This window comes from Pseudonaja textilis, chromosome 6, assembly GCF_049901715.1.
Source record: "Pseudonaja textilis isolate UNSWEBS1 chromosome 6, rPseTex1.2, whole genome shotgun sequence".
NCBI classification, from domain to species: Eukaryota; Metazoa; Chordata; class Lepidosauria; order Squamata; family Elapidae; genus Pseudonaja; species Pseudonaja textilis.
The window spans coordinates 10,719,437-10,734,217 of NC_141995.1; the positions used below are offsets into that span (position 1 = coordinate 10,719,437).

Sequence of the window (14,781 nt, forward strand, 5' to 3'; positions counted from 1 at the left end):
AAATGCGACAAAACAACTCTCTTGCTTAGCAACAGAAATAGTTGGCAGAATTGTAAGCTCTATTTCATATTGCTTATTCAACCACGGTTTGCAACTTTGTTAGTCATAAGAACATAACCAAACCACATTAACCTACAGTAAGCAACTGGAAATGTTATTTCTAGACCATTAAGACTCGTGAAGATATTGCTGCTTGTGTTTTCCCCCCCACAATATATTCATCAACACAAAGATTAGATATCATATGTTACAATAAAGGTAAGTTTCTCAGGAAAACAAGGAGGGTGCCAATTCAGGTAGATGCCATCAGACTGTGATCAGGATAGGGTTAAGTAGTGTTTGCACAACCCTAAAGTTCTACAAGAATTTGATAAGATACAGCATATGTGGCAGATGAAGGGCAAAAAGGGATGACTAAATAACTCCTCTCACAGAGAGCCCATTTTTTTTATCTTCAGAGTTTGTCTCTGGTGTAGGCAATCTGGGAAATTTTCCTTTCTAACTATCAGATCAGCCTGAATAGGTTTGAAAACCTTTGACATAAAGCATTAAATCTGGAATTTTCAATAGCACAAGCCTGTATTCAGAACCTCCTTAAACCTCCTTAAAAATGATCTCACCAAGAAAGAAACAGAATATTCCCTGTGGGAATATTTCCTCAAGCTGTAGCAACATCCCAGGGGTCAACGTTTTTTTTCCATCCAGCTGTTTTAAGATTGGAATTTTCATAATTTCACAATACTGTCTTGCTGTTAGAATCAATTTGAGTTCAGGGCTGCACATTTTCCATTCCTTTTCTAGGGAGAGAACATTTCGCACAAAAAAATCAAAATAGAATTTGAAAATTTAGATACATATGAACATTGGAATGCTAAGAAAAATATCTAGCCAATTCTTTTCTCCGATGAGTAAGCTACTAAACCTAGAGAGGTCCTGTGTTTTCTGCACTTCTCATACACTGGATTCACACAATATGGACAGCCCCAATGTGCTAGCAAAGAACGCAAAAACATGGCCATGTTATTGCCACCCCATTGTGTCAAACTTTTGAACAAGATTTCAGCTTACTCTGCTGTCCAAACAAAAAGTAGTTTTTTAGGCTTTGTGGAAAATAAGAGTTTGAAATCAAAATATATGGATTTATCTATATATCTGGAATGGTGGATATTCCAGGCTTGGACAACATGGTACACCTAAAATTTTAATTAAGCAGCTATGTGTGATGAACAGGGTGAGAATAAGATTATAGCATTTGCAAATTCATTAAGTGGACTTTTGCAAAGCATATATTACACCTAAATCCCTGCTTTTCCAGAGTCTTTTTAAGAAGTAAATCAGTATATCAAGAACAAAGGTTTTCAAAATGTGATTAAGGGTGAAATAATAATAATTAGATGCAAGAAGATCGCACATCCTGGCACATCTTGGTAGTAAATGAAGAAATTAAAGTGCTCTGGGACATTAGAATTCAAAACAGACAAGATCTGCCACACAACACTCCAAACTTAGCAATTTTTGATAAGAAAGATGAATTCCGGATAGTAAATATTGCAATACATGGAGATGGCAGAACAAAAAAGAAAGAATGGGTGGGGGAATCACAAAATATAAAGACCTGCAAATAGAAGTATCACAACTGTGGCAAAAGAAACAAATGCGGTAACATGAGTCTTGGGTACAATCCCAAAACAGCTGGAATGGATGGACCAGTCAATTGCAAAAGGCAACTTCATATGAACTTGTTTATGACAATAGCCTTTAATATCATCACTGTGTAACCAACTATAATAATTCAAATGTGGCTAATTTTTAAGCACTAAAGTTTTATTTCTTCAAATATTGAAACCTGGGAAGTTTGAAAACTCCTAATTAGGGCCATTTGCCTTTGAAATGGAGCCTTCTCCAAACATCAAATGAAGCACATGAAAAAAAACCGCAGAAGTGAATTTAGTAACAATCCAGAAACAGCTTATCAGGAGGGCAAGCTGTTTTTCTGAAAGGAATACTTGCATTTTGAATAGGAAAAAAGAAACGAAAACTTAAAAGGATACAAAGGACTAGGCAGAGAGTTATTGCCGCTGACAAAACCACTCGCGGGATGCCAGCTTTTCTACCTTCGTTCTTCACATTTATTTTGAGGGTTAGGGCGGACTGAATCCAACAGGCCAGAGTGCCGAAACCAAAGGCCAAAAAGGTGCCAACGTTGTGTATTTCTTCATCATTGGAAAGCTAAAAAGAACACAAAACATGTGACTTTGGTTAATACACCCAATTAAAAAAAAAAAACACTCAGTCAAATTTTCCTAAGAATTCTACTTTCCGTTGCTCAACTCAGAATGCCCTAATAATATATCTGCAGTGTATATTGTGACGGATGAAGGTCTTTGCTTTCCATTCCCAGGAAGTGTTTTGCTTATCTCTCAACTTTCAAACTGATACATGTAATCCTCATCTTAACGGCTGTAATTCATCCTAGAATTACAGTAGTAAGTCATGCCAGTCATTGCGCCCGGTTCCAAGTGACCTACTCTATTTTCTAAGCTGTACGTGACAATTTGCTCCACTACATTTTATTGAATAAACCATAATAGTTTATACAGAAAGGAAAGCCTTAAGCCATGATTCATAAATCATAGCTAGATATAATGAAAAGATCTTGGGAGATTGGGCAAAGAGTCACTGCCAAGGGAAAAAAATAAAGCTTTTCCCTATCTACTCGTTTCTGACTCTAGGGGGCAGTGTTCATCTCCATTTCTTAGCTGAGGGAACCAGTATTCTCTGAAGACATTTCTGTGGTCATCTAGCCCAGGGGTCGCCAACCGGGTGAGCCACGGCCCAGTGGTGGACCGCAGAGAAATCTCAACCCCAGAGCACCCCCCCCCAAAGCAATTAATCCAGGCTGCGAAGGAACACAAGACTGCGCCGCCCACATAGTCCGTTGAAACCCTCTCCGCCCACTCACTCCTTACCCAGTAAACTTGCCTGCTAAATTGCTATTTTTCTTTTTTCTGACCATCATCTGTTCTGCTATGCCGGGAGATTTAGATTAGCTAGGAAGCAGGAAATGGTTGGATTTCTTGCTTTCTAGCTAGTCTTTAGATCTTCAGCTCAGCACAGCCGAACTTCCCTTACGACTGAAGGTTTGCTTGCAAGAAAAATCAGTGCAGACTCATGGCAGGCAAATTTGAGAGACTGAGCTAGCCGATGGCAGATAGATAGATCACTGAATGATTCTGTGAGGAACTCAATCTGCCTGCTTTGCCTGATTTTGGGTAAAAGTTGCTCTTTTTTATAAAAAAAACCCAATATTTACATGCATGGTGTGTGTGTGTTAATTTTGTGAGTTTGCTTGCAAGCAAATTTTATGTGACAGACTGAGCTAGCCAATGGCAGATAGATAGATCTCTGAATGAATCTGTGATTCTGTGAGCAACTCAATCTGCCTGCCTGCTTTGCCTAATTTTGGGTAAAAGTTGCTCTTTTTTATAAAAAAATTCAATATTTATATAAATATTTATAATATTTAGCCATGCCCAGCCAGTCACATGACCACCAAGCCACACCCACAAATTAGGCCATGCCCACAGAATCGGTTAGTGGTCCCTGGGATCTAAAATTATGAGTTTGGTGGTCCCTGAGGCCTAACAGGTTGGCGACCCCTGATCTAGCCAGCATGAGTATATGTCAAGGTGCACAGAACACTATTACCTTTCCACCAAAGTGGTACTTATTTATCTGCATTCACATGCTTTTGAAATGCTAGGAGCTGGAGCGAATAACAGGATTTGGAGCAAATAACAGGAGCTCACCTCATCACATGGCACTTGGGTCTCGAACCCAGGCTGTCAGCTTTCCAGCTGATAAGCTCAGCAACTTTAATCCTCTGAACCATTGACAAGGGAATGGCCAGGTAAAAACTAGCATAACCCATAACAGGATAGTAAGTGGGGGCAAGGGCTCAGAAGAGACCCCTTCTAGTTTCTCAGGCTGAAAAGGGTGTGTGTGTGTGTGTGTGTAAGGACTGTTCAAGGGAGCAAGATTCTGTCTACGATAAAGTTGAATTAACTCATCCTGTTGTTGACTCCTATCTGGTTTACCCCAGGAGATCAACATTAGGTTTACGCAACACACTAAACCCACAGTAACGAAATGATGTTACTGCAGAGTGAAAGGTGTGACCGCCACCAGTAAGGAAGAGAAAACAAAATACCTGGAAGTTGCCCAGAAGGGTCATTCCAAAAGAAGCCAAGCAAAAAGTCACCAAGCCACTGATATTGAGCCATGGAGTCAAAACCTTTGGTTTTAGCTGAATGAAACGGAGGACAGCTATGACCAATGCTGGAAAAAAAAAAAGAGAGAGAAAATTATTGATGCCGCTCTGCAATTTTAACTTTCACAATAAAAGCCACTAAACATCCAAGTGAGGGCCCATTTCCATGGACAGGTATTGTCACTTATTACAAAACAACTTTTAACAAAGGTTGAGCAGCCCCAAAATGAGTTCTCCCATTAACTTTGTAGACGAATAAACCAGTAATTAGCACTAGTTCTCCCACTCCCATCCCCATGTGATTTAAAACGTATAATTGAGTTTGCACACAAAGCTTAACTTGGTTTCTAAGTCAGCCTTTTTCTGCATTTATACGGTTTTCGGCGTTTATACTAAGCAAATGGGCTTGATTCACACATGCTAAAGAATGACCTAACTAATTCCTGACAGTTAGAACAATTAATCAGTGGAACAGCTTGTCTCCAGAAGTTGTGAATGCTCCAACACTGGAAGTTTTTAAAAAGATGTTGGATAAACATTTGTCTGAAGTGGTGTTCGGTTTCCTGCCTAAGCGGGGGTTGAGCTAGAAGACCTCTAAGGTCCCTTCCAACTCTGTTATTCTATTCTATTCTAGTCTAGTCTTTAACTAACCTGCTATGTGAGTATTGTGGCGCATAACGAAACAAATCATTTGTTATATTTTTGCAGCGTTATCACTTCTCCTGGCCACATATGGGGAGCTGAACACTTGCAGAAGGGAATACAGTATATCGTGTAAAACAGGGGTCCCCAACTCCCAGACCGAAGCCCAATACCAGGCCATGGCCTATTGATAACCAGGTGTGCGAGAAGCGGCCAGGGGGAATGCATGTGTGTGTACAGCTCAACTTGTGCGAGCAACGGGCCATTGTGTTTGCACATGCAGCTCCACATCCAGTCGAGCTCTGTGTGCATGCGCGGAAACACCGGCCCGCCAATCACATGGCCCAGTTCCCCTCTTCTCCCCCACCGTCTGCGGCCAGGCCGCCAAGCCACTGGTGTAAAATCTTGATAGAGCTTAGAGCAAGATTCTAAATTTTGCAGGAAGCTCACACAAATGACAAAAGACTCCCTGCCACAGAGATCAGAAATCAGAAGTGATAGGACTAGGCAACTACAAATCAGTAAAGAACAGGGAAAAATAAGAACTTGGGTGCCTGCTTTTTCACAATGTCTTTCTGTGAACTAAGATATCATTCCAATTCGACTGCCACAAAACATCTGCATAGATAATGCGTTGTTTATCTTAGCAATTATATGGCCCTGTTTCTCCACCTCAGCCACTTTATGTGATCTTCGACTTCCAGAATTCCTCATCCAGCATGGTTTGCATGCAAAAAAGTCTCTTTTTTTGAATTCATCTAAAGGTAGTCCTTGACTTACAGTAGTTTATTTAGTGACTGTTCAAAGTTACAATGGCGTTGGGGGGGGGGAAGTGACTTGTGGCTGTTTTTCACGCTTACAACTGCTGCAGCATCCCCAGGGTCACATGATCAAAGCAATTGACTCAGGACGGTTCCCTTTTGCGCGCTTCTGACAAGCAAAGTCAATGGGGAAGCCAGTTGTTAGTAGCACAACTGTTATTACTAACTTAACATCTGCAGTGATTCACTTAACATCTGTGGCAAGCAGATGTTAACCACTGTCTCGCTTAGCAACAGACATTTTGAGCTCAATTGTAGCCATAAGTTGAGGTCTACCTGTACAGTACAGTACAGTGCTATGCTTTCTGGAATATAATTTCTAAGAGCCATTTCATTTTCTGCAAGAATAGCCACAGGTTTATGCAAATTGTAATAGTGAAGCTGCTTCACCCTCAGACTAAGTATGGGGGTCTTAAAAATCATGGATTTTTAAAGAGCCCTTGGAGCAAAACACTAAATACGTATTGACATTTCCATGCTGGCAGTGCAACCGATGAATGCTTATATTTATTAAACTTGTGGCTAATGTAGGAGCTGAACAGGAACATCTCCATCTAGACCAACAACTTCTTTTCAAGTGGCTTTTTGAGAAGCCTGCAAGGAAAATAAAGAAACAGCATTCTCCTTTTGCTTGGCTTCTGTACTTAATCCTGTATGACAGGCATGATATCTTGAGAAATTAGAAGCTGCGTTGATCAACATTGGCCCGCAGCAAGTGAAAAATACACTTTCCTCTAATCTTACCACAACTTGGCATTCATCCATGAACACCTCCTAGTGGTAAAGGCAGATCAACAACAGACCTAATTTCTGAGAATGGCAGTGAACTCCTTTTTCCAGGACGTGGCCAAGCAGAAAGACCACTTAGACAGGACATTCTACATGGAGCAAAGAGTTGGTCTCAATGCCCTAACATTCACTCATGGGGGAGATATCGAACCTTGCTCTCTAGCTCTGCCTTGCTGGTCCTTTTCCTCTTACTACAAGATGATCAGTGAAGCCCTGGAGGATATAGGTTCTTCAGAAGACTTGTGAGTTTGCAGGTTCAACCATACAAGAAGCACTACTAAGTGAATTTCTTGCGTCCAAACTTTTGTTCCACTCTTGAGAGAGAACTTGGCAGGAGACATCATCATGGGGTTAAGACCATCAAGATTGTGCCTCTTGTTTCTCCTCACATGATAGGCACACTTGAGTAAGAAGGCATCAATGAGGCTTTATTGTGGTTACTATTTATGGTGGATACTAGTATCGTGGATAATATATTAAGTGCTCAGTATAATCAATTCTCAGAATCATGAAAAACTAGCTCAATACCAGTGCTTCACTACGAAACTATGTGACCGGGCTTAGTTTTTGGGGAGGAAAATAAGGGGAAAAAACTTCTGCCTCTGCCTACCAGCATCCATTGGTATTCATCTAGCTACGTCCTGTCAGTGTGTGAGAGAGTTGAGGGCTGTTTGGAAAGTGAAACAGTATTTTCTGTGTGAGCAAGAAGGAGACAGCAAGGAGCTTGGGCATGGCTTAGCTCAACTGTTCTGTACTAAAGCTGCTTGGTGCTGTGAAACTAAAACTGAAACTGAAACTCCTCTGCTTGTGTTTTGCATTTGGAACAGATTTCTTTTCAGGTGGGAAGGGGGAGTAGAACTCCTTAGCATCAGAGTGTGTTAATAAGAATAATAATATACACAATACTAAGGCTCCGATGATCATTTCGAAAAATCCTTTCTTAGCGAGCACCTAGAAGCCAAGAGGAACATACGTGCCAAATTTCAAGTTTGTAGGCTTTACGGTTCTGGAGATTTTGTGATGATGCATGAGTGGTATTTCGCTTTTATATAGATAGATAGATAATTATCTAAAATCTTTTGTGCCTATTTATATGGGAAGAATGACCAACAGCCCAGACAAGGAAGAGTTACATATAAATGGTACATTATTATTGTTGTTATTAAATGCACACTCACAACCGTGTGAGGTTCACACACATGCAGAGTCCTCAAACAACAGAGTCTGTAAATGTCTCATGCAAACCAATAATAATAATAATAATTGAAGAGGTGGGGTGTTTTTTTTAATTTCACATATGAAAAAACAATATGACGGCATTCATGGGTTAACATTAGAATACTTAATAACACATTTTTATAGGTCTAGTTCCTGCTGAGGTAGTAAGCTTTAGGTCTGATGGGGCTGCCAAAACAAGTATCATTTGGTAGCTTCTTCTCAACATTATTGCCCATCAACAACCTATCACTAATGACAGACAGCAGAATTCTTATCTTCTATTTTAATTACCCACAATGCTTGGATATGATTGATTCCAGAGCTTGGTGGAACATTTTAAAGGGCAGCCCATAACAATCTGCAGAGAGATATTAAAAAACTGACCACCCTGCACAGTAGGACAGGCCCAATTTCAAGTAAAGAGCCTAATTTTTGAATTTAAAGATTCCAGATAGTTTCACTCCACCTGGAATCTCTACCTATCCTATAGTAAGCTGAGGCTATAAATAGGGACTGGATCAGTGGTGGGATTCAAATTTTTTTACTACTGGTTCTGTGGGTGTGGCTTGGGGGGCGTGGCACCTCCAGTCAGAAGTGGCATTTGCCGGTTCTCTGAACTACTCAAAATTTCTGCTGCAGAACTGGTCAGAACCTGCTGAATACCACCTCTGGACTGGATATAGTGTCCACTGCTGATTACTGACTAAAACCACACTAAATTGTTAATGTGTCAGGGAAAATGATGTAGGTTAGCATTATCCTAGACACGCTCAATTTCTTTTTTGTATAATAATTGGAGGATGTGAAGTTGTTTTTAACCCAAACCCAACTTTACCACCTCAGAGAGAATTTAGCCCTTGTAGCTGGCTGTTCACTAAAAGTCTTCAATAACATGGATTTGGCTGAAACAGGAGATTCTCTAGAATGAATTAGAAGAGATTAAAAGAAGAAGAAGCCACACATTCTTCATGCAACGCCTACCTAGGAATGCTGCCATGTTCATGACTTGGCTAAATACACAGCTAGCAGGAGGGTCATCACCTGCAATACTTCAAAAATATAATGTGTTTCATTGTAAATCTACTAAGCCTGCAACAAAGGTAAATAAATCAATTTAAAAAGCAGGGGGTAGAACAAGCCTTGTTGGGGGAAAGAAGAGAAAAAGAGAGGGGACAAAAGAAGAGAACGGACAAGGGTATGATTACCTTATATATGGCGGCTTTAAAGAAGTTGGTTTGCTGTGGACACAAAAGGAAACTAATCACACCTAAGTCAGAATGGCAACATTAGTCATTTGGTGCTACTGAACTTGTTTTGCATAGAAATACCTAGTTTTAAGCAAATGATCTACTTTCAAAGAAGATGAAACAGAGCTCCGATTGCAATCTACCCAAAACATCTACGGCGGTCTTCTCCAATCTGAGCATCTTGGCATGTGGACTTCTACTCCAAAATGGTCAGCAATGTTGAAAGTAGGAGAGCCCCTGAAGTTTAGAATCCACATATTTAGAAATGCATGAATGGAGGTGGGGAGAGTAGACTTTTCACCCTAAATAACAATTTCTATAAGTCCTGGCTCCGAACCCTCAGGAAATTCTTTTTATGAGGTACTCTACAACTTTAAGATGCCCCAAGACTCGTTCTGCTTTCTCTTCTCCCACCTCTTTCCACTCTCTTGAGAACTGGTCTCCATTTCCAAATGAAGTTGTGTGGATATGTGTCAACTGTCCATCACGGAGAGCCATGATGGCGAGCAAGGGCATACATCAAATAGTTCTTCTCATAATCTTTCCTTCACCCCAGCACTCAGGATGAGGCTTATAATTTGATTCTTCTCCCTGAATTGTGGGGTTATTGGTGGTCTCTGAGTTTGGTGGTTTTCTGGCAACAAAACCACCAAGGTCAGAGAACACTAAGGACCCTACAATTCAACCCTGAGCTGCAAATATTTTCTTCTCTCTCTCTCTGAGTTGCACAGGAAGAATGGTGGAATTCCTACACCTTCCAAGCCTGGCATAATGTGCCTTTTCTTCTTACTCTGCCAGTCAGATATGTGTGTATTTGTTGAATTAGATTAGATGTTCTTTGGTTCTGAATCAAAAGAAAAGAAAGGAAACTCAGCAGGTATTTGTGATCTAAATTGTTGTTTATAGATTGCTCTTAAAAGTCACCTTGAGAGTATCTTTCTCTATCAGTTACTCTATTCTAATTCCTGTTATCGGTTGTGCAAATGGTATTTGCTTTTTCAGGCTATTCTGCACGTACACCGATTCTTCTGGTGGCAATATTTTGTTAGTAATTACCTTTGCTGGCTCAATGTAATTATATCATCCATCAATATACAATGGTAGCTCAGTACTCAACTGCTTCAAAACTCATTGAATTTAGTACTCAACACATTCTGATGTAAAAATGTTATCCTGGTATTTGCTGTTTGTTTGGAACTCGACATGCTGCAATAGGAAAAGGGGGATAGCCACAGAGGACAGGAAGTCAGCTGTGCTAGGAAAATCACTGCAAAAGGAAGAAGGGAACGGCCCCCAGAGGTCGGACAAGAAGTTGGCCAAACTGAGAAGATCACTCATATAGGAAAAGGGACAGACAGGAAGTGTTCCTGGCCAAAACAAAATACCACATGGTAAATCACATGGTTTGTTTGGCACGTGTAAGTCACGTGGTTTGTTTGTCATCCTTCTAGTACTCGTCGCATCTCCTGGAACCAATTAATGATGAGTACCAAGTTACCACTGGGTCAGAAATGGCTGACTTGCTCCCTAGACTGTGATTCCATCTCTCCTTGTCCTCATTCTTCTTAGAGTTTATTTTTTAAATTTCTATATTAATACAGCAATTACATGCTGGAGATCATAAGGTTTACAAGGTGTGATGATAAGAGCAGCTCCATTCTTTGGGTTACCATTTGGTAACTGGGTTCAACTGGTAAATCTCAGAATAAACAAAGCAAAGAAGAAAAACGTAGACTGATCTATAGTTCAAAACTATGAGAGGCTAGTGACCAAATGCACAATCAAACAAGCTGAAAATCTTATATTTGTTTTTATCTACTTTCAGTGCACCCGCCTTGAGCTCTTTACATCACATTGGTTATTAGCAGAGAATAGGTGAATGCCCACGATGCTCTTGACTATGGCTGGGCAGTGCTTCAGAGTCAGTCCTTCAAATGTTGTTCAAAGCGGACAAGAGCAAAATTATAGCACTCATCTGCAACTTTTAAAGCAGCCATGTCTTTTTCTGGGATGATGCAACTGCCATCCCCAGAAAAGACATGGCTACTTTAAAGAGTTACAGAAGGAGGTGACCTTCACAGACTTGTGTGTTTCAAACAGCTCTTGGGAATTAAATCCAAAGCACTGCATAGCTTTATTAAAAAACACTAACATGTCCACTGGAACTCTTGCTAATAAAAAAAGGCTTATAAAAAAAGCACTTCACGCCTAAGGAAGCTAATTCTAGTTTATTATAGATGGCGACAGAGTAAAGCTCCTAACATTGTTTTGGAAAAGAGCCTGGTGAAAGCCTTCAAATGCCAAATAAGAAGAAAGGAAATAAATATTTTTAACAATTCGTGTTTTACCTGTCTGTCACGTCTAGTGGAAGAATTTTGTTGTCCTCTACTGCTATAAAATATCTGTCAAAAATAGGAAAGGAGAAGAGAAAGTGTTAATACAATTATCCCTCACAAAGAAAAAGGAAGGGTACGTAGGTCTATTGGAATTAGGAGCTAGCAGGAAAGTATTTAGGAGAGAGTCAGGAAGAAGCATACGTGGGGAAAAAGTGACTGGACTGAGAGGAAGGAAAACACCCAGAAAGTTATGTTTGGATGGAGTTGATAAATTTCTCTTAAAAGAGGCAGATGAGAAGTTTAAAGAACTAAGGACAATGACAGGGAGTCCTCGAGTTACAACCACAATTGAGCCCCAAATTTATGTTGCTAAATGGAACATTTGTTGAGTTTTGCCCCATTTTGTGACCTTTCTTTCCATAGTTGTTAAATGAATCACTGCAGTTGTTACATCAGTAACAGAGTTGTTAAGTGAATCTTGACTTTGCTTGTCAGAAGGTCACAAAAGGTGATCACATGATCTTGGAACACGATCATAAATACGATTCAGTTGCCAAGCATCTGAATTTGGATCAAGTGACCACGGGGATGCTACAATGGTTGCAAGTATGGGGAAAAAAGGGTATTAAGTCACTTTTCTTCAGTGCTGTTGTAACTTCAAACAGTCACTAAATGAACTGTCGTAAGTGCAGGATTCCCTATAATGAAGTGGCATATATGGGTATTATGAAAACCAGAATAACTAAAAGAAATGGAAAGATACAGAGAGGTATAAGGGATGGTGTTTCTGTACAGTAGTGAAGCTATAGATAGATTCTCTTTTTTTCATATATCATGTTTCTGGTTTCTCAGCTTAGTAATTTATTATTTTTTACTTTCACCCTGCTCTTGTATAATGTTGCTTTCCCCAGGGAAAAGCCATGAGTTGTCAGGGAAAGCCATGACTTCCTATGACTTCCCGTGACAATCAAAATAAGCTCCAATTTACTACTAAGGAGTTTTTACTCTGAGCAGATAGGGATGCCTGACTAACTTTGACTGATACTAGAAGCAAAGCAGCGTGGGACCTGTTTAGATTTTTAAGAAAGAAGCTTTCATTAGGTGCAGAAGAGAATTCTTGGAGAAGTCTCAGGAAATCAGTCTAGTAAATTCAATGACCAAAAACCAGCCTCTGGGGTGGGGCATTTTTGCTCCCAGAAGGCTTCCCTGGGGCCCAGGAAGGCAAAAGACAGAGCGTGGAAGGGCGCAGCACACACACACGTGCCCCATTTTGCCTCCTGGGCCTCAGGGAAGCCTCCTGGGTGTAGCAATAAAACAGTGAGGGGGATCCTGGCACAGCTAATTATCGGAACAGCTGATTGTTCAGAGGGGGAAATGAAATACCTTAAGGAGTGACTGGGCGGGGAGAATGCACTTTTAGCAATGTTGGGCATGGGTCCATACATGATACTGACTGGGTGGGGAGGGGAGGGGTGGGAGGAGAGGGAGGTGGCCAGCCAGAGGCACGATTTGCCAGTTCTCTGAACTTCACAGAATAATAACAACCAGTTCTATAGAACCGGTCCAAACCGGTAGAATTGCACCCCTGAGATGAGGACTGTAGAGCCAAAATTCGCAACATATGAGGATTTGTATATATGGAGAGGTAAGAGTGAATATTTTTTTTTTAAAAAAAGCAACAGAGGCCACTGGCAAGATTAGCTTTCTTATCTTGTGCCCAGTAATGAAATGGTGCCATGCAATGCTTCTAATAACAGCGTATGAAGTAAAGAAACTCACAGGACATTTGAGAAAAAAACACCAACAAAATTGCTGGTCTTTGTGGTTGTTGGTGCTGGACTTTTTTTGGTGTGTCTCTTTTTTTCTCCCAATAATGTAGGGTGTCCTTGTGGCATGGCATTTTGTAGGAACAAACCTACTGATTCATCTTAATATTTTTTTATTGTTTGCTTCCACTTAAAACATCTAGCCGTCTTGGGAAAATAGGTCAGTAATAACATCTGCTGACAATTTATGATAGAAAATGAGATTTAGATCTTCTGACTAACCTTTTGCATACTTCCCAGGGTGGCAAACCGTACCCAGATAAAATATTGCATAAGGTAAAAATTGCAAATTAAACAATGCAGAACAGAACAAGTTTTCCAGATTTGCTTATGTTGCATAACTATGCAGATTACCATCACATTTGGATTACAGACATAGGTGCTTAATTTCTTGCATATGTGTGCATGGTTTTTATCAGTAGCATTGCTTACATTGGCAAGGCAATATTGTTCAACCTCAATACACAAGAGAGAAACTTTGGCAGGCTTAGGAAATGCTAATTTTGCATCGGTACTGCAAAAATATAAAGAATTAAACTGGGGCGGGGGGGGGGGGAACTTTCACAGCCCTGGGATCTTGATTGAAAACACTTCCAGGCAAATTCATTATGCAACTATTTTACCTCATTCAAGGAAAGTTATTGTGCTGAAAAAAAAAAACATTCCAAGAAAGAGATCTGATTATAATAATGTTCATTGGGTAGAATGCTGCTTCTGCTGGAAGTGTTTTTCGGTCAAGATCTGCTGGAAAACATGTTGTGACTTCTATTGTTTGACAGACTTGTTTTGTGTCAAATAATCTTCCTTCCAGAAACCACAGCAAAGGGTACTTACACAATCCACAGTCCTGATGAGGTAAATAATGTCAAGACAAGAGGTAAGAACATCCATACGCTGCATTTCTTCCCATCCATGCCTGAAAACAAAGAAAGAAACAGGAAATGAACTAAGCTATGTTGAATGGAAGTTAACAAACTCATTGGCTGAAGACGTATTTTTTTTTACTAAGCACAAAGAAAGTCGTCTCCATGCAGACCATGGATGGTGCAGCTCTTCGCCCATCTTGCTTCTATCTCATTGGGATCTCCTTTTTTGTTTCTGGAGCAGTGATCTTATCTGATTCTGTTCAGAAGAGGAAATGGGGTTGTGTATCCCACATTTATTATTTTTACAAATAACTTAGGGCAGCAAACATATCCAACACACCTTCTTCCTCCTATTTCTCTCACAACAGCAACCCTGTGAGGTGGATGGGATTGAGAGAGAGAAAGACTGACCAAAAGTCACTTAGCTGGCTTACATGGCTAAGATGCGACTTGAATTCACAGTCTCCTACTTTCCAGTCTGGTGCCTTAACCACCAGACCAAAATGGTTCTTAAATTAAAAATACAAAGCTTCATGAACTGGTTGCTCAAACTTCTACTTGGACACTATATTTTATCTCAGTGTTTATCAGCCTTGGCCATTTAAAGACGTGTGGACTTCAACCCCCAGAATTCCTGCAGAATTTCTGGGGGTTAAAAGTCCACATATCTTTAAGTTGCTAAGCTTGAAATAAACAGCTCTATCCATTCTCAGCATTTATCTTCCATTCCCAAAATGGAATGGAGAAACATCATGTAGGAATTAAT

At 40.2% G+C, this 14,781-nt stretch overlaps 1 protein-coding gene across 2 annotated transcripts in view; it reads right to left on the reverse strand.

Moving 5' to 3' along the window:
• Positions 1 to 14,781, reverse strand: part of TMEM150C (transmembrane protein 150C) — a 35,683-nt gene that overhangs the window by 3,458 nt on the left and 17,444 nt on the right. For both annotated transcript variants that reach the window (XM_087935798.1, XM_087935799.1), the window contains 6 exons: positions 13,984 to 14,065; positions 11,336 to 11,389; positions 8,946 to 8,978; positions 8,722 to 8,789; positions 4,211 to 4,338; positions 2,052 to 2,229 (listed from right to left, as the gene is read on the reverse strand). In XM_087935798.1, coding sequence (XP_087791924.1) covers positions 2,052 to 2,229; positions 4,211 to 4,338; positions 8,722 to 8,789; positions 8,946 to 8,978; positions 11,336 to 11,389; positions 13,984 to 14,065 — 543 coding nt within the window. The remainder of the gene's footprint in view (positions 1 to 2,051; positions 2,230 to 4,210; positions 4,339 to 8,721; positions 8,790 to 8,945; positions 8,979 to 11,335; positions 11,390 to 13,983; positions 14,066 to 14,781) is intronic.